The 20,519-nt window shown below is 44.0% G+C and overlaps 1 protein-coding gene across 1 annotated transcript in view; it reads right to left on the bottom strand.

Annotated features, from left to right (window-relative positions):
• Positions 1–10,029, bottom strand: part of ATP10B (ATPase phospholipid transporting 10B (putative)) — a gene marked incomplete at both ends in the record, with an annotated part of 45,932 nt that extends 35,903 nt beyond the window's left edge. Inside the window, 1 exon segment of the mRNA XM_081296655.1 lies at positions 9,644–10,029. Within this exon segment, the coding sequence (XP_081152781.1) occupies positions 9,644–10,029 (386 nt within the window).
• Between the last annotated feature and the right edge of the window lie 10,490 nt (positions 10,030–20,519).

The following is a 20,519-nucleotide window of genomic DNA, read 5'->3' as shown; positions in this document are numbered from 1 at the left end:
GACTGGGCAGGGAAAGGGGTATCGTGGCTAAGGTGCACAGTCACCCCTCAGGCTGGACCTTCTTTTTATGGCTCCCACGAGGAGAACCAAGGGCCTGGTGGCTGGTTCAGGAACACTCAGAATGCCCGGCTTTTTGGATAGCTACATGTTGAGGCCGCCTTGTAGTAGAATGGGTAAGAGCTTCGGAGTCAGCTGAACTGGATTGGAAACCTGGAGCTCCCTTTTACATGGAGCGCGACCTTGAACCTGCTACTTAACTTTCTGATCCTCAGCTTTTTCATCTATCCAGTGGGTCAAACCTCTCCTACAGGCTGTGGGTGAAAGTTAAGATAGCATATGAACAGTAATAAAAAATAGCATATCTCCCAGCAAACGGTATTTACAGCTGCTAAAGTGTCCCTGCTGTCATCATCAGCTTGGAGCAGGAAGAGTCATGGCTGGGGAGACAGTAGAGTCGCAATGGTTGCAGTTGTCTGAATTCGTTACCTGACACACATGAGGTGTGGGATGTTCTGGCTGGAGAACAACTTAAGAGGAAGTAGGAATTAAAAAGGAGAAAGGCCAATATGACCTTAGTCCCTGACGTAGCCCCAGGAAATGGCACAGACGCTGAAGGACTTATGGTAAAGATAGCTTGGACCTGGGGCAGAGGGCAGCAGTGCTGAATTCCCCCACCTTATAGGTGAGTCTCTGCTCTCTGAACCTGCCGGTCTGCTGTAGACCACAGTGCAAAGTGGAGGCTAGAACTGGAGGACTTGAATCCCCAGAAGGGAACAGCTGAGGCCCGAGAACAGTAGGAGACCAGGAGTCCTGGCTGGCCTGGAGACACTGGGGGACATGAGTGACATTCACCCTTCCCGAGCTGCCCAGCTCTATCTGGGTAGCCTTGACGATTAGGTGGGAGGACTGAAGTCCCAAATCGACAGGTTGGGGTGAGCGCCACTGTTAGTAGGGCATCTGTTCCAATGTGACCTCACTCTTATCCAGAGGCTGGGGAGGCCTGACACATTTGGCCCCATTGGTACAGCAGGATGTTGGAATCCCAGGGCCAGGGGTAGTCCACCCCTGACCTGACTGACCAGGTGGCTGCCACCCACACAAAGGAGCAGTGAGTACGGAATGTTACCAGGAAGTGAGGGTTATGGAAACACCGTGCCTCAGAGGACAGGGGAGCCAGGTGCTTTCACGGCCTCAGGTTATGGGGAAGCAGCCTGGGGGTTTGTGCCATGCTCACTCAGTGCTCTCTGCTAACCCGTGCAGATCTGGAGCCTCTCTCCCCTTCCCCCTGGGCTCTGACTGCCCACGGTGCCCGTCCTGTTACCACACTGCATGTCACGGTCTCCTTCCTCATTGTTTCATGCACCTTTTCTTTTTCTTGCTGAGAGCTGGGATGACCCTGGACCTGTCCCTTATGTACCTCAATGGGGTCAGATATGGAATCTGACACATGCGGAGCGCTCCGTAAATATTAATTAATTTCTTATAGATTTGTCTTGAACACAAGACAATGGAAGGAAAGTTTTTGCTACTCTCTAGTCCTTGTAGCATGCCATCTCTTTTTATTACGGACTCCCCAGTGGAGACTTATGATGTCATTAGCCTACCTAGTAGTATGGAGCACCTATAATGAATGCAGCACCTGATTTATCTGCCTAATAATGAAATGATTTTTATTATCATCACTGTTCCATAGATGAGAAAACCGAGGCCCAAAAAGATGACCTAACTTGGATAAGGTGGTCACAATAAGTGTGCCTACAAGGACATGAGTGGCAGCTGCGGGAGCGTCCCGTCTCCACGGGACTTGTGGCAATGTTGGGGGATGAGGGACATAGCAGCTGAAGCCCTTAGAAGTAGGTGGCATAAACCTAGCAGAGGCTGGGTGAGAACAGGGACCTCGCCTTTGGGAATTCTGAGTTTCATAATGGCAAGACGGTGGCTATAAATCCTCACCTGTGAGATACAAATAATGTCTGGTGTCCAGAGTACAGAGCTTCAGGGACACCTGAATTCTTTATGGCTCTCCTATCCTGCTTTTGGGGAGAAGCTAATGCATTCGCTCCTGAAATGACAAGCTGAATTGGCCCCAGTGGTTTACAGCCTACCTTGGGCTCAGGGCAAGGCAATGGAGGGAGACGGGGAGGGGGAAGGGGAGGGGGAGGGGGAGGGGGAGGGGGAGGGGGAGGGGGAGGGGGAAGGGGAGGGAGAGGGAGAGGAACAGGGGGAGGGGAGGGGAGAGGAACAGGGGGAGGGGAGGGGAGAGGAACAGGGGGAGGGGAAGGGGGAGGGGGGGAGGGAGGGGAGGGGGAAAGTAGGGAGAAGAGGGGACGGGAGCGGGAGTGTGTATTCGTGTTGGGGGGCACTTGTGAGATGGACACCTCTGGAGGAAGCCCAACTTGCTGTTGTCAAATGCTGAGCAAGTCCTGGGGGCTGTCTGCCACAGTCTGCTGGTCTGTGAACTCCAGCCAGGGGCACCTTTCCTAATCATGCTTCAAATGGTGCTGGGTGTTCCTCCACAGTCTGCCTTTTCCAGATTCTCCCCAAGGCCCGTTTTGCTAGGTTATTAGAGCTTGCAGTTAAGTTCTGCTGTTATATATTTTTGTCTTGTACATTTAAAAATTCCAGCCAGTGGCCTTTCTTACTCCCTTGGCTCAAGTTCATGATGACTCCCGGCAGTCGAGTTTCTAGAACTCTCCGTAGCAATAGTGTAGATCATAGCTTCTTTGCGCTGCCGAAGCCTGGAACTATGCTAAGCATTTTACATGTATTATCGCCGCTAACACCAGAAACGACCCCAGGATGTTTCATGATTATATTTTGGAGTCAGGATGGCCCTGGCATAGCGTACATTCCACCTTGTCAAACAACTTATTTCCTTCAGAGTTTTCCAGAGAGTTATTCTTCAGGGGAAATTATGGCAAAATGGGGGCCAAATAACTGCTTTATTTATTTATTTTTGGTACCAGGGATTGAACTCAGGGGCACTTGACCACTGAGCCACATCCCCAGACCTATTTTGTATGTTTTATTTAGAGACAGGGTCTCACTGAGTTGCTTAGTGCCTTGCTTTTGCTGAGGCTGGCTTTGAACTTGTGATCCACCCACCTCAACCTCCAGAGCTGCTGGGATTATAGGCGTGCGCCCTCGTGCCTCGCTCAAATAACTGCTTTATGAACAGCTGCACAAACCTGATGACCATTGCACTCTCTGTATTAGAGGTTGGGTTGGACCAAGTGGCTGATGCTCTGGACTGGATGAGGCCCCTGGATGAGGCTTCTCTGAATCTGAATCTTAGAATAGGTATGCTCTGGTGTGCTGTGGATAGGGTGGCTCCAGAGGGGCATGCTGAATTTAGGATTTTAAAATCCTGCCACATAGAAGGGGGAAAATAACTTGGAATGGAACCACCATTTGACCTAGCTATCCCACTCCTCAGCTTATACCCAAAGAACTTAAAACTAGCATACTACAGTGACACGGCCACATCAATGTTTATAGCAGCTCAATTCACAATAGCTGAGCTATGGAACCCACCTAGATGTCCTTCAGCAGATGAATGGATAAAGGAAATGTGATACACACACACACACACACACACACACACACACACACCCAAAAAGGAATATTACTCAGTCATAAAGAAGAATGAAATTATGGCAATTGCTGGTAAGTGGATGGAACTTCAGAATGTCATGCTGAGTAAAATAAGCTAATCCCTGAAAACCACAGGCCAAATGTTCTGTGAATGCTAACCCATAATGAGAGAGGATAGAGAGGGGAAGTATAGAAGGTCACTGGAGTAGACAAAGGGGAATGAAGGGAAGAGAGGGAGAATGGGATGCGGAAAGACAATAGAATGGATCAGATATAATTTCCTATGTTCATATTGTTCACACCACAGTGAAACTGTATATCACGTACAGCCACAAGAATGGTGTCCAAATTGGAATGGGTTGTACTCCATGTATGTATGAAATGTCAAAATACATCCTACTGTCATGCATTTCTAAAAACAATAAATTTTTAAAAAGTAGAGCTGGTTATGGTGGCGCACGCCTGTAATCCCAGTGGCTCGGGAGGCTGACAGAGGAGGATTGTGAGTTCAAAGGCAGCCTCAGCAACAGCGAGGTGCTAAGCAACTCGTGAGACCTGTCTTTAAATAAAAATACAAATTAGGGAGGGGATATGGCTCAGTGGTCGAGTGTCCCTGAGTTCAATCTCCAGTACCCCCCCAAATAAATAAATAAATAGATAAATAAATAAATAGAAAAAAATTGGAGAAAATATGAGAGAGGAGAAATTTGGTGTTTGTTTTTAAAACACTGTTCTCTCTGCCCACTGACGGGTAAACAAGGCTTAGTGAATGCTCTTGGCTTTTAACAACAAAATGAGCAATTCCCCTGTATCCCTGGGGAATGTAACAAGAAAGTTGAAGGCTTGGTCTGGGATGGCTATGGAAAAAAATTAGAGTTGAGATGTGTGGGATTAAAAAATAATTATTTGTTGCTACTTTCAGCAGGCACCAAGTTAAATGGTTCATAAGATTATCTCATTCAATCTACGTGACCCTGGGAAGTAGGTACTATGACTGTCCCCATTTCATAGATGCTGAAATGGAGCCTCAGGTGAGGGAGCAACTATCTAGGGCCACTCCTTTGCTGAGTGGCAGCTCAGAGACAAGCCCAGGTCTGACACCCAAGTCCTTGCTGGTAGCAGGCAGGAAGGTCACCCCTGAGGAGCCTGCTTCACCCTCCTGGGCGCTGTGATGTGTGGTTTACCTCTGTAGATCTGTTATTTTCAAGCCTGCCTGTACATCATCTGCCTATCTTTTCACAAAATACCTCAGAGATATTTTGGCCACCATTGAAAGAGACCACCAAGAGGGTCTCAGCTGAAGCAGCTTCACTTAGGCCACACAGCTAATTAGTAATATAACAAGGGTCAGATCCTCATCCCTTGGGTGTCTCCCTGGGGACCCAGTCATGAAAAGCAACTGGCAGTCAAAATCAGGGAGCAGGCCAGGTCCCCCAGCGCCAGGCTTTCAGGAGACTGCCTGTTCTCCTGTAGGACATGCAATGACTTTGATGTTACAACAGCTGCCTGATTTACAGAAGGGACCCTCCTCTCCAAGTCTTGTTAAAAAAGTCAGATGGAAAAAAGAAGCTGAAGCTGTTGTGTTTCCCCCCTAAGTTTCTGACATTTCCAGGACCTGGTCTTTCTGATATCGGCAGAAGCCACAAGTGCATCTTTGAGTTCAGGTCTGCACAGGCTGTTGAACTCAAGTGTGCCCTCTCTGACTGGAAAAATGTTAGTCCCCCTTCAGTGCCCTCCTGAAATGTCACCTCTGCAGGGAAGGAGTCCCTGGGTCCCCAGTTTCCTGCAGGCAGCCAAGTCACCACGTCCTCCGGACTACTGTGTCACTTTGAACATAGGCTTCCAGATCTCCTGGGGCATTACCGCTGTAAGTTCCTCATGAGAACCGCACTGCGCAGCTCAGGAGAGCACACAGGGCCTGCCCAGGGATGCACACACACCAAATCCTGAAACAATATTTGCTGAACAGGTGAGGAAGCGGACGGCTGGCTAATGATACTCTGGGTGGCTTTTGTTTCCTTTCGATCTGGGGACGAAACCCACCCTGGATTCCCTCGGTTCACATTCTTCCTTGGGTATCGCACGTTTCCTGAATGCAAATACAAATTTACTAAACTAGATGGAAAAAATACAAGTCTCTTGCTGGGTATGGTTTCTAGATTCATTAAACTGAGCCCTGGGAGAAACTAAGCTAATACAATTCTGAAGCTAATCCCTCCTCCAAGTCATTCCATAAATCTGATTAATGGGTCACCTTTCGACCACAAGCACAGTAGCTGTATTAGAAGAAAGCACTCTAACAGGATTGTAATTCTGTTAACAAGGCTTCTGCTGTTTGCAGAGAGACATTTTCTCACGGTATTAACAAGCCTGGGCTGGCTGATGCCTGGAATTAGGAAGGAAAAGCAAAATTTGAAGGGCCTTGAGGTTTGCACAAAAATGCAAAAGGAAAAAAAAAGGGCGTTGGGTCTTGAAACACCGCAACATCTGTCCCCCTTCTCTTAGAAATCATTTCTTCTCTTTTCACTTGGGTTTTACCTCATGCTGGGTGCTGGGGAGAAGCGCTGTGGCTCCGGAGGTACCTCATCTCCACACTCCCAGCTCCTTTCCCTAAGGGTTAGATCATGGGTGGGCATAGGACCCCTGGGGGCCACTGAGAGATGAGGCAGGTTTATGAAGGAAGCTTCCTTGACCTTCTAAGAGGGTCATCAGAAGTATCTTTCCTTCCTTCCTGGGTTACCACATGTTGTGAGGGCTGGCCCTGCTGTAGCCCTCTCACTGCCATGAAGCAAGTCAGAGGGTGAAGAGGACATAGAAGGAGACTGAATTAAAAGGATGGCAGAGACTGGATCTGGACTGCTGAAGGAGCCATGCCAACTGCTTGCATACCTCAGGACTTCTGTAGTAACTTAAGTAACAAGTATTTTGCTTAAATCTGAATTGAGGTTTCTGCTACTTGCAGGGGGGAACATCTCAACTGACACAGCTGAGTTAAACAAAACTGGGCAGAATACTTAGGGTGGTCAGAACCTTCTCATATTAATGTGCATCAAGACTCAAGCATGATGCGTGTACTATCACCCCAATTAAATTGGCTGTGGGTTCTCTTCTTTTATAATGCGTCTCAAAGGACCGGATCTAGTGTGACTACCAAGTTTTACAAAAATGGAGACTGAGATCCAGAGATGTAGGTGAGCTTCCTGGCTGTTAGGATTGCCAATCCATGCCAGAGTACAGGCTCCTGACTCCCAGGTCTGCTTCTCACCTTAACATCAAGCCCTTCTTCTGTGTCTAAAGAGCCTTCTTCATTGATGAACCTCAGGAGCGGGATGGTTCTTTTGCAGAAACTCCAGTTTACTGGAATAGGTTGCAAATTATGGGTTCCATAGGCAGAATAATAGAACATTAGGTCTCATAACATGGATCTGAAGTGTTTGAAGTATCAATTGCCAACACTGAACAATCAGGTATTTCACACAAAAATATCAGTTTCTAGCTCCCTGCATAAAGCTCAGATAGTCTGGCAACACTACATCTCTCTTTTCCCCTGGTGAGATCCGGGCTGGCTGAAGGCCAGCTCTGCTTCCTGGGATGAATTCTCAGCTTCCAGTGATCCACAGTCCCCACTGTTCCCTGTTACCTCCCAACACAGATGCCATTTGCAGTGCCAGGACAGGAGGAATACTGCTTTACTTTTTATAACTAGTCCATCTTATTTAATTCCCTATTTGCCCTTGTAGTCAGTAATCTTGTTATAACTGAGAAAGTTAAATTACCCAAAGTTAGATATGAAGAAATAGGTCCAAAGTCCAATCAGTTTGGAGCAACCCTGAGTTAAACAGAGAGGGAACAGGTTCTTTACTTGTGGGTCTTTTCTTCATCTACAAGGCGTGAGGGCCAGCATCCATTTTTTGGCTAGGGACATCTTTTCAGAGACCATCTCTGCCACTATTATTTTACTGAATACTGCCCTCAGGACCCTTGCTGTTCTCTCCTCACACAGAGCTGTTGGACTAATGTCTTTTCTTTCCTCCTGAGATTTTTATCATCCTGTTTTTCTGATGTTCCCTGAAAGCTGTTTTGAGAACAGAATAATAGCAGGCTGGCCCAGGTGGGTCCAGCTCCTAGCACAGGTGAGCCTGTGGAGACGATCCCCAAGAAGAGGCTCATTATTCTGGGACATTCTGGCAGAGCAAGGAGAACAGGACCAGGCTCTCTGCAGCCCACTCACTTTCCTCCCTAAGGAACCAGCTTGTTGGTTCACACCAAGGAGCCAACTTCCTGGGGGAAAAAAAAATGATGGGAGAAAGGTCCCAGGGGGACTGGTACCCAAAGAAAAATAATGCATCTTAAAATCTGCCGCTTCCAACAAAGGCCTCGCAGCTGGCCGTTAATTTTCCTCTTTTTACACTGTCCTCACTCAAAGGAAAGGGACATGTGCTCCTCAGTTCTAGGTGACCAGTGTGTTCCCAACATGCAAAACAATTAGGTTTGGTTGGAAAAAGAATTAAAACCCTCCGATTATGGGGCTGGGGTTGTGGCTCAGTGTTAGAGCGCTCGTCTAGCACGTGTGAGGCCCTGGGTTCCATCCTCAGCACCACATATAAACAAACAAAAGTCCATCAACAACTAAAAACATTAAAATTAAAAAAAAAAAAAACCCAAACCCCTCAGCTTAGTTTTTCTGCACATAGAATTGAGGCCCATCCAGCAAAGAGGCAGAAACTCACTTGCCGCTCCCAGATGAGAGTGAGATTTCACTTAGGGGTTCTTTGGTGACAAATAAGTCCCTGTACTAGTTCCCCTTCTGGGAGGCTTCCCCAGCTACAGCTTTTCGAGGGGAGTTTCTCTCATCCACCCTTTTGCCAGCCATCTCTGAGCTGGCCGCTTCATCCTCCTGGGGAAGAGAGCCCCCCCTTGAGGGTTAGTGGCTCTTCCTGGCTGGAGCACATAGCCCCCAGGAGCTGGTCCCATCATCCCAACAGGGGCCAGCAGCTGTGCCCTTTCTCCTGAAAGGGGTTGATCCGGTCAGAGGCAGTAAGAGAGACCCAAGCTGCTCTTGGGAGAGGTGGGTGCTTTCCCTCTCTGCAGGGAGCCGAGCCCTCCTCTGCTGGCCAATCATCTGAGGCTGCTGACTACTGGTGCACATGTACCCTGTCTCTTAGCAAGCCCAGGTGCAACTCCCACACTTCCTTGAGAGCCACGCAGGTGGTCATGAAGTCATGACTCGCTCTAACTCTGCCTCCTTCCCTTGTCCAGCAGGAGTGTGTCTTATCCTCCTAGCCCAAGGTGGTCCCTCGCCCAATAGAAGCTTTGTAAAACAGCAATATGTAGCAAGTGACACTAAATCATGTGGCCAGAAGGTGACCTGCAGTCTCTGTCGGGAAACATCAGAAAGGACATTCAAGGACAGTTTTAGTGCTGGGGGAAATACAAATTGCACATTCTAACCATAATTGCAACTTGCACTTATTGATCATTTATTGCATATCAGGTCAGGCATAATGCTAAGCACTTTCTCTAGAGATTATCTTGTGCAACTCCTATGACGACCAGAGGAATGGCTCCAATTTTACAAGTGGAAAATCGAGGCTAAGAGAGGTCACCTTACTTGCATAAGGTCATGTAATTAGCGTTCAACCCGGGCAGTGTTCTCTGGTCCTGGTTCTCCTAACATAAGGCTTTCTGAGGACTACTTCCCTTAGGAAAAGTCAGAATTCCTCCCTTCAAGGTCCCCAGACATATTCAAATGGGCCTATGGCCACACCAGATGAAAAAGGAAGTGACAATTCACACAAAATTCTTAAATGTTGGACCAATTTGAAACAGTTAAGAAAATGCTCCATAATGAAGACTTCTGACTGACTTGCCCCCTTTGGGTTTCAGACTATAAACCCCACTCTAGGGAACTGAGCACTGAGATTCAACGAGAGCTCCCCTCACCAGCCTTCTACCGGCCCCAGCTGGAGTGGCAGAAGCCACAACCCCAGCCCCCAACTCTCAAGGATCACACAGGGGCCGGCAGGACCTCCCGGGTTGTTTGCTTTACCTGCTGTAGATGAAGCACTCTTGGTTATTGATCACTTTATCCGACTGGTACCTGCGGAGGTCCTCCCAAGCATCTTTGATGGCAGTGACCGCCAGGATGACGCAGACTGGAATCACGCTCAACCCAGGCTGAAAAGCACTGACCACGGGGATGAAATTCAGAATCACAATGCCCACAAAGTAGAGGTTGGCAAACCGGTGCAGCTGCTCAAAGACGTTCTTGGGGATGAAGGACAGCGCCGTGTACTTGCTGGTCTTGATCTGGTTCCCACAGTATTGTTGGTTGGGGTTCTCCCTGAGGGACCATCCTTCAAAGGGCAGGTTGGAGACCACCACACGCCTCTTGTCGTCTTTCCTCTTCCGCCTTTTCCTCCCCTCCTTTCTCATCTCCGCGCAGCCCTGCCTCTCCAATCCTCATAATTCCATCCACTGGCCTGCTCGACTGAGAACTTCTCCTCTTCTTTCAGAAAGGAAGACTCAAAATAACCAGCCAGGAGACAGCCAGGACAAGCCAGGAGCCTTCAGGGAATGGGTGTGTACCCAGCAGGCCACTTCCTTCTACTCTTGGAAACTCCACCTGTTGGAATGTGGACGTCACCGGCAGGTGTCTTCCTATTTCATCCAGGGCAGCCAGCAACAGGTGCACTGGCTCTGGGTCCTAAAACCTCCCTGTTCAATTCTAAAAGCAAACAGTTTTATTCTGAGCCTTTAGAGATGGCATTTTCTTGGTTGGGAGAAATTACTCAACACCCTCCAAAGGGTTTCTCCTGAACTGTCTCCTGAGATGATCCCGTCTTCACTGAGTTTAAACTTTTGGTTTCCAACCCACTCTTTTTTCTTAAATTGTGGATGAACTCAGTGTCTTTATTTGTTTTCATGTGGTGCTGAGGATCGAACCCAGTGCTTCACTCGTGTGAAGCAAGTGATCTTCCACTGAGCCACACCCCAGCTCCCCCACCCCCCACTCTTAATAATGCAACCACTTGTGTTTTTCCAAGTTTATATTAAGTTTTCTCAACATTAGCACTGTTGACATTTTTGACCAGATAATAATTTTTCACTGTGTGTGGGGGTTGCCCTGGGAGTTGTAGGGTACTCACCGGCACCCTCTGATTCTTTTCGGGAGATCCCAGTAGTACTCTCCCTCCCAGTACGACAGCCCCAAATATCTCCCAATAACAAATGCTACCTGGGGGGTTCAATTGCCTCCTCTTGAGAATCACTGAATTAAATGAATGTAAGAAAATATCATGTAGGGAAAGAGACCAATTCTTGGAACCTACTGGGGAGTTTGTATAACCCGATTGCAAGGGAGAAAAATAGAAACACGTTTCCCTTACCCTTCATATATTCTGACGCTGGAGTGATTTATCTCTCTATCAAAGCGGTGTTTCTTGAGGTCCTCCATGCCGTCCTTGACCATGATGATGAGCAGCACGATGGCCAGGGGGAGCATGGTGATCTCTCTGTGGAAGACTTCCAGGGAGGGCACCCAGTTCAGAATCACCAGGAACAGGAAGTAAAGGTTGGCCCCTCTGCAAAGGGCAGGCCAGGTGTGAGTGAAGGCTGCAGAGGAAAATCTGCTCCCTTTCCTGTTTCTTCCTACTCTTGGCCCGAATGGACAGAAATGACCTCTACTTTCCATGTCATCTCAGATGTTGTGGTAGGGCTTTGAAGCCAACTGATCTAGGTATAAATGCTATTCCTATTGTTTCCTTGTTGATTAACCACCTGATCTTATTTTTGCTTATGTACTGTGTGGAGAGTACTTTTGACCTTAGAAAGCTCTTTTAAATGATACATACTAAAATATTTCTTAGGATATAGAGTGCTCCAGAGCATAGTAGTTACTCAACAAATGGCAGTTTATAATAATTATAAAATTTAGGATGATTTCCAAGACCACCTTTTGATTTATAACCAGCAATGATTTTTCATACCTTATCTCAGAAGAGTGGCTTACGTTTTCAAAGTTTTCAAGCACATCCTATGTCCTCTTCCCACAGTGCCTTTGCATGTGCAGGTCTATCTGCTCAAACACTCTTCTGATCCCTCCCCTGACTTCTACCTGCTTTTTTTCACTCAGTTAATACATTTTCTCCTTTCAGCTTACATTTCAATTGCGACTTCCTCAGGGAAGTTTCTTCTGATCCTTAACTAGGTCCAATTTCCCTCAAATATCACCATATACCTCTCTTGGAAAGTAATTTATTCTAGTGGTAATTTTATTTTGTTACATAACTTAGAAATTAGTGTCTCTTTCATTAGAGAATACACTCATGAGTTTGGTCTCTTTTTTTTCTCATGTACCTCAAAAGTGCTCAACATGGGACCTAATAAATACTTAATGATGAAATCTTCTCTAGGCACCTGCATTAGGGTATTCAAGGAGAGGTGGCCCCAGAAAGCAGCATCTAAGTTCATCTCAGGGGCAAACACCTGGTTAAAACAGGTGCTCTTTGGACAAGTGGCTGTGTACCTGTGAAACTGCTCACAGAGATTCCGGGGCAGGAAGGTGAGGAGGCTGTACTTGGTCGTGCAGATTCTGTTGCCCGAGTATCTCCTGGAGACCTTTTCCCAATCCTGGTGGCAAAGGCTGTTGTTGGGGACCACAACCCGCTGCTGTGGCAGGCTCGGGTTCTGCCTCCCCCTCTCTGGAGGGAGCAGTGCCGTGGTCTCCGATGGAGACCCCGGGAAGCCGTCTGGGACTCGCCACCGCCACCTGGGCCAAGATGAGTCCACGGAGAGGGCCATTTCCAGCGAAGGTCTGAAAGCAGACACGTGAGGTCATCAGTATCAAGAGAAGCAGGTGTCATGCCAGCCCATTCCTTTGTCCAAGCAAGGTAGATGCTGGGGTCCTAAGCTGTAGGATTGCTCCCTATAATCCATGCCCTCTAGGATGAGTGACATTAAACAGAATCACATGGAAAATACACAACTGAGCTGTGGTAAGCATTTGGAAGCTGTTAAGGGGAGTGAGAGGTGTTAATGACACAGTTGGTGACACTGAGGGGAAAAGCCCAGGTGTTGGGCTTATGAGCTCAGCCCTGGAGGTGAGAATCCTAGAGCTGGTTGATGCCCGAGGCTGAACTGTCCACCTCCACCTTGCCCACCTCTTCTTTCCTTACTGAAAACCGAGAAAGACTATTCTTATTGTACCTTCTCGTGGGAACTTTGAAAGGAACAAATTGCACAAGTCAGAAAAGAATGTCGACACCTTTTAAAACAAAGGGAAAGGTATTTTTTTTTTCTTTAGGATTTTTTTGGTTCTGAAATTTTCTGATAGTCATGACATTTCAGAAAAGCTCAGCAGTGTTCAGAACCTCTAATGGTGGGGAGAATGGCACAGGGAGGTCTTTCCACAGGTGCTAGAGGTGGCATGGCCGTGCTGATCGCTGCTGGAGTCTCGGACATCAGCTGGTGGCTGGCGGTAGATGGTCATGCCCTCCTTCCTCCCCAACTCTACCTGGTGGTTTCTGAACCTGAGCCCTTGGCACAGTGATGCTTTTCTCAGGTGGTGGAGGAATGTGGTCCACCTAGGCTCTTCTGCTCCCTGAATGGCTTTAATGGAACTTATGAGTAAAGCCGCAAGTGTCCTCATGGCCAAATGTTGCTTTGAGACTCAGAAATACAGGTCAACATGGTGGCGCATGCCTGTAATCCCAGCGGCTCAGGAGGCTGAGGCAGGAGGATCAAAGTCGGCCTCAGCAATTTAGTGAGGTCCTTAGCAACTAAGTGAGACCCTGTCTCTAAATAAAATATAAGAAAGGGCTGGAGATGGGATGCTTCAGTGGTTAAGCATCCCTAGCAGCAAAAAAAAAAAAAAAAAAAAAAAAAAAGACTCAGAAATAAATTATTCAAAGATTCAGTTTGCAAAGTTAGAAGTGGTGTATAATTGTTGTTCTCACTTAGTAAACTCAGAGGATGATTCTCTTTTGAGTAAGTGAATGAGTAAGTGTCAGGTATTATTAATCTTATGCTGAATGGCCCCAGCCTGTCATTGTAAATATTATCACTTAGGAAAAAAATGTTCCATTTCCAGTATGAATGGTAATATTTTATCTTCTTGATGCCCATATGATCAGAACCTCATCATAATTCTCCTCATAGCTTTAATCAACCCAAATGATTTTTAATCCATGACCCCAGGGCTGTTTGTTGGAAGCTTTTCAGAGTCTTGGCAAGCCCTTGTAGCAAGCATGAAAAAAATAAATGCAATTACAGGTGCCCATCATAACATGACCAAAAGCAATATTATGACATTCAGCAAGCCAGAAATAATATCATACATCTTCTTTCTCATTATAAGAAAATATGCCCCCTTCATGGATTCTTTTTTTAATTGCAAAGGAAAAGGAAATGAAAAGATAATTCACAAATAGAGTTGAAAATACAAATGAGAAATTTTTGCCTTGGCTAAGGCCATACACATCAAACTTTTCTCATTTTTAGCTGCTAGCATCTTTTCAAATGAAGAGATTAAATTGATACAGGAGATGAAGGTATTTTAGAGGGGTGGTTTAAATGCCCATTTATCATAATCACATTCTTTCTAACAACGTAAAATAAGCTTCTGTAAAAATGAAGCGAATGTAAGAAAGGTGTCAAATCCTTGCATATAGTTTGATGAGGAACTAGGTATTTTCATAATTTCAAAGAATCCTTCCCAATCATGAATTCCAATGGTAAAAATAATCATCCTGGTGTGGTGAAATCTGGCGGACACCAAGCAAATCAAGAGGGCAAAGCAAGTATCACCAATATCGGGATGAGCTGACCTCTTGTGCCTCCTGACAGGACGTACTGAGAAGAATGTTACCTCATTTCGGCAGGAACAATAACAAACCTCAAATTATAGGTTACTCTACAAAATAATTGGCCTGTGCTTTTCGAGTCAAAAAGGTAAAGGAATTGTTTGATGGAAGGAAGCTTAAAAAGACATAAGAATGGAATATCATCTGTTATTTGAACTGCACCCTAGACTAGAGGAGAGATAAATAGGTACAGAGGGCTTTATTACACAGTAGGAATTCTAGGAATGCATTCTACCACTGGGCTACATCCCCAGTCTTAGATAAAGTATTTTAATAATGTCATATTTTCTGAATTTTGTGATAATAGGGTAGATAATTTTTTTAAAAATCTTGTTCTTAGGGAATGTATCCTAAAGTAGTTAGGGTAAAGGGAAAATTGTCTTAAAGATTCAGAAAAAAAAAGTGTGTGTTTGAATATGAGTGTGGGTGCGGGCATACACGCATGCTCACACACACTCATGCACAGAGTGGAAGAATCGGGGGAGTCTTCCTGGGCAAAGGAATACTTATTAAAATAGTTCCCAAACGACAATATAAGAGCTAGCAGAGAGGCTGGGGAATGGTGTTCTAGGAAGATGAACCAGTAGTAGAAACAACAAGAAGTCCATAGGGGTACCCCATGGAAGCCATGGAACTGGGGAACAGAGGCCAGCAAAAGTTGACACTGGAGAGGCAGAGCAGGGTCAGAGGGCCTGTTGAATCTCTTATGCTGAGATGCTGTGTGTGTGTGTGGGGGGGCTTCTCAAGTGTTTTAGGCAGAAAGTGACATGGTGTCATCTGTGGACTCCACGCATTATGCTGGCAAAGCAGGTAGGAATGGGTGGAGGGACCAAGGTTGGGGCGGGGAGGCAGCCCTCCACCCATGGCCCGCTCTCCTCTACATAAAGTGCTTCCTGCCAACAGTGGGACAGGAACACAGGGCACTTCACGATTCTTTTATCGGAGGTGTGTTTTATTACTGCACCTGGAAGAGCCGCCCAAGGTCCTTCCTGTTGCAGTCTGTCTCACCCTGCTTTTTCCTGAAACCACAGCTCCCACTAAGAGAGGACGTCAGGATTGCCTAGCTTTGCTAAGTCACACTCAGATCACCTTGGCAACCCTCACAAGTACCCTAACATGACTTTCCTCTTGCCAGGATGTCCTCTAGATTATAGGGGGCATTTTTATGAGGTGTGCCATTAGCTTAATATCCTAATTTTTTTTTTTAAGGAAACTCATTGTCATTCCCAAACTTTCTTAACCATGCCCCCATCCAGTCAGTTCCTTCCTCTTTTTAATGAATCCAAATAAATCCCATCATTAGCAAATTCCATTTTTATGGGCAAAGGGCCAACTAAACAGATATTCACCAGATCAATAAATACATATTGAATCCTTCTGTTGTACAAGAGCTGTAAACATTACACAGGGATCTCTCTTCTTAGGAGCTTACTTGGGTGTGGCTGAGAGATTTTAAATGCACGCTTGGAAAGATAAATAGATACTCACCAACCAGGATGAGTATCACAAAGGAGAGCAGGTGGCAATATGATTACATTTCAGTGGGGTTGGGTTTGTCCCTGAGGAGGTGGGGCTTGAGCTGAGATCAGGGAATGAGCTAGGGGAAGCAAGATTCAGCAGACCAATTCTCTAAAAACGTGTGATTCAGTTAGGCAGGACTATGGGCCATGGTGGGTGGAGGTGGGGTGGTTACTATGCAATCAAGATCTATACTTAGATTTTTTTTTGTTTTTAAATTGTTATTGTTCTTTGCACTGGTTTTATTAGATGCTAACTGGTTTAGGAAAACCAGTTTTATCAGGATTTTAACTAGTTTTATCTCTTTTATCATGATTTTAAGAAGATATTTTCTAAGCTTGCTTGTATGATGGGTGGATATTTTGCCCATCAATTTTTGGGAAGCACCTTGCTCTGAGACTTCCAGTGAGTAATCAGTAGGTTTAGCCTTCCCTGATGGCTCTCTGTGATTGATGGAAACACATTTAGTGACTTACTTGAGCACACTCTTGAGACCCTGTTGGAAATTTCCATTGACAACCAGTATATTACCCTGATATTAGAATTAATTAGAATCTAATAAAGCTTGGTCATCAATTAACCATGGAATTTTTAAAGTAATCTATCCTCAGGACAAAATGTGTAAATCTCACGAAGAATTTTCTACTACTAGACAATAAACACAAAATAACCATCTTGGAAGAAATGACCTGAAGTTGGCACTTCCTTGAATTGAATTTTATCAGTCTTCCTCAAGTGGTGACCACTCTTGAATCACATTCCCAATTTTTACCACACCCAAATATGTGTTTAATTAAATGCAGTTATACTTTATTTAAATCAAATTGCCTCTTAAAAGCTTAAATGTTGATTTTGTGCTAATGTTAGCTTTGTGCTAAAAGCTTCGATATCTGAAACTAAGAAGCTTGATATATATATTTTAAATAGGAATTGCCAATAGGAAGTACTTTGTATTAATAAAAAAGTAGTTTCGGCATTAATAAAAAGTACTTTCTGCTAGTAGGGGCTATTATAACAGTGCCCAGTAGACCTCACTGGATTAATCCTATGCCCAACTCTTCAAAAAAAAATGCCTTTCAATCTGGGTCCTGACAGAGATAGTCAATTGTCTTCTAATACTTTTAGTACTTCCCCCAGATTCTCAACATCCCTTGTAGGTAGGAAGAGGCTGTGAAACAAGTTCTGGACATTAGGTGATGAGCAAAGCAGGGTAATTCCCATCTGGTTCCCTGATAGGACCTTCTGAGTTTGGCTTCTTTTTCTTAACATCATGTTCTCAAATTGCATCCATTATTCTGCAAATGACATAATTTCATCTTACTTTTTGGCTGAATAAAACCATATTGTGTATATATACCACAGTTTCTTTATTCTTTGGTTGATAGATATCTAGGCTGGTTTAGCTACTGTAAATTGTTCTGCTATAAACATGGGTATGCATGTATGACTGTAGTATGATAACTATTCTTCAGGATAAATACCAAGGAGAGGAAAATCTGGGTCAAATAATGGCTTCATACCTAGGCTTTTTGGGAATATCCATGCTGATTTTCACAGTGGTTGTACAAATTGACAATCCCACCAGTAATGTAAAAGTGTTCCTTTTTTCACATCCTCTTCATTATTTATTATTATTATTTGTATTCTTGATGACTGCCATTTTCACTAGTGAGAGATGAAAACTCAGTGTGGTTTTGATTTGCATTTCCCTTAATGCTAATGAGGTTGAACATTTGTCATATATCTGTTGGCCATTTGTATTTCTTCTTTTGAGAAGTATATTTAGTTTACTTCCCCTTTTTTAATTGGATTTTTTGGTGTTTTTTTTTAACTTCTTTATATATTCTGGATATAAATCTTTTGTCAGAAGAGTAACTAGCAAAGATTTTCTCTTATCCTGTAGGCTCTCCAACTTCTTGTTTCCTCTGCTGTGCAGTAGTAGCTTTTTAATTTGATACCATTCCATCATTCACCTTTGGCATTATTTCCCAAGCTTTATGGTTCCTATTGAGAAAGTCATTGCCTGTGCTTGTATGTTGGCATGTTGACCCTGTTTTCTTGTAGGAGTTTCATAGTCTAATTTCTAGATCTGGTCTAATTTCTAGATCTTTGATCCATTTTGAGTTGAATTTTGTGGAGGGTGAGAAGTGAGCCTCTAGTCTCATTCTTCTACAGTTTTCCCAGCACTTTTTTGTTAAAAAGGCTGTCTTTTCTCAGATGTATATTTTGGCGCCTTTGTCAAGGATGAGATGACTGCCTCTGTGTGGGTTTGCCTCTGAGCTTTCTATTCTGTATCATTAGTCTACAGATCTGTTTTTTATGCCAGTACCATGAAGTTTTTATTACTATAGTTCTGTAGTCTAATTTGAAGTCAGGTATTGTGATACCTCCAGCATTGCTTTTTTGGCTTAGAATTTCTCTGACTATTCTGGGTTTTTCTATCCTTCCAAAGGAATTTTAGGACTAGTTTTTTTCTAGTTCTGTGAAGAATATCATTGGTATTTTGAAGGGTGTTGCATTGACTCTGTATCTTACTTTTAGTAGTATGGCCATTTTAACAATATGAATTCTGCCTCTCCACGAACATGGGAGGTCTTTTCATCTTCTTGTGTCTTTTTCCATTTCTTTCTTCAATGTTCTATAGTTTTATCATAGAGACCTTTGAACTGCTTTGGTTAGATTTATTTCTATGTATATCATTATTTAAGTTATTGTGAATGGAATTGTTTTCTTGTTTTCTTTCTCAGAAGATTCATTATTGGTATGTAGAAAAGCTGTTGATTTTGTAACCTGCTACTTTGCTGATTTGATTATTAGCGCTAGCCGTCTAAATATGGGCTCATATCGTCTGCAAACAGCGATACTTTGACTTCTTTCTTTTCTATTTTTATCCCTTATATTTCCTTTCTCATCTAATTGCACTGGATGTCTAGCTCATTCTCAAGGTTGGAAGAAATTGTGTGATTATTTCCCCAAAGAGGTTATTCATTCCATTAACCTGTGTCTAACAACCCTCTTCAATTCCATTGCTTCTTAAATTTGGTCTTATTGTTCCATAGTTCTGTGTATTCAGATCACGGTTACTTATTTCCTATTAATACTGTCTGAATGTTCAAGGTTAACCACTTTGTATTCTAGCTTTCAGACTATCTTCAGCAAGGTCTAGTCTATTAGAGAGACTTTAAAACTGAATGTTTGACTTATTATGTCTTTCAGCGCTAAGATTTCTGTTTCTTTTTAAACATCTCTATTTTCCCTATTGAATTTCTTATCTATATTCTATACTATCTTCCTTGATTCATTCTGTATTCTTTTGGAATTCATTGGTCATCTTTGTAACTATTCATTTCTTTATCTGATATTTTCTCTACTTCAAGATCTTTGGAGTCAGTTGCTGGACAATTATGAACTTTAGGAGGTGTTTTGTTACCTTGTTTTTTTTCATATTTCTTGTATTTCCTTGTTAGGTTTTATGCATCTCCTGGGATGAATTTCTCTTCCACTCTTATGTGGGACTTTTTTTTTTTTTTTTTTTTTTTTAGGGCACAGCCTTCTCTTTCTTTTTTTTATTATTTTTTTATTTTTTTTTAAATTGTTGGTCGTTCAAAACATTACATAGTTCTTAATATATTTCACAGTTTGATTCAAGTGAGTTATGAACTCCCATTTTTACCCTGTATACAGATTGCTGTATCACATCAGTTACACTTCCATTGATTTACATATTGCCATTCTAGTGACTGATGTATTCTGCTGTCTATCCTATTCTCTACTATCCCCCTTCCCCTCCCCTCCCCTCCCCTCCCCTTTTCTCTCTCCAGCCTTCTCTTTCTAAAGTGTCCTGGAGTGATCTAGATCGAATCCCCCTCAGAGGTGTGGCATCCACAGCCCTTGTGTTAGCTCTCTGTTTTTGCTGTAGTAATGGGAGTTTGTGAGTGGGAACTGTGGTCCATCCCTAGCCATTCCTACCTTGGGACCTGGTTATAAGTTTGGATTTCTTGGTATCTTACATGTTTTGAAGTGTAATTGAAATTTGAGCATTGCTAACTTGTAAGTGGAACAAGGTGCAGTATCTTTTGGCTGGTTTAGTTCAGCAGCAGCGTCTCTACCCTGTGAACTTGTAGTGTCCCTGTAGATTCCCAGCATCTGACAGAAAAGGGGAAATAATAGCTGTAACTGCTGCAAAGAATACACAACATTAGGTATCCGGTGCCTGTTATGACATGCACAACACTAATTGCCACAGAAGCAGAAATGGTGAGGTAATTGCCAACAGCAAAACCAATAAATAACTTTAAACTATATCTGGCATTAAAGCAAATAATAGCTGTCAACTATGTCATCCACGGCAGTAATAATTGCAACAATATGAACAGTGGGGCATAAACCAAATAGTTCTAAAGTGGTAAAAATGCAGTTCATTAAGAGAAAAGAAAATGTATAGGAAGGTAGAAGAGAGTTTAAAAGGTCAAGATATGAACAGAGAATGTAGAAGAGATTTAGCAAGTGATGATTTTAAAGCAGAGAAAGAACAAAAGGAAACCA

Source organism: Spermophilus citellus (assembly GCF_964194105.1).
Source record: "Spermophilus citellus genome assembly, chromosome: 1".
NCBI lineage: Eukaryota > Metazoa > Chordata > Mammalia > Rodentia > Sciuridae > Spermophilus > Spermophilus citellus.
This window is presented reverse-complemented; position numbering and strand designations above follow the sequence as displayed.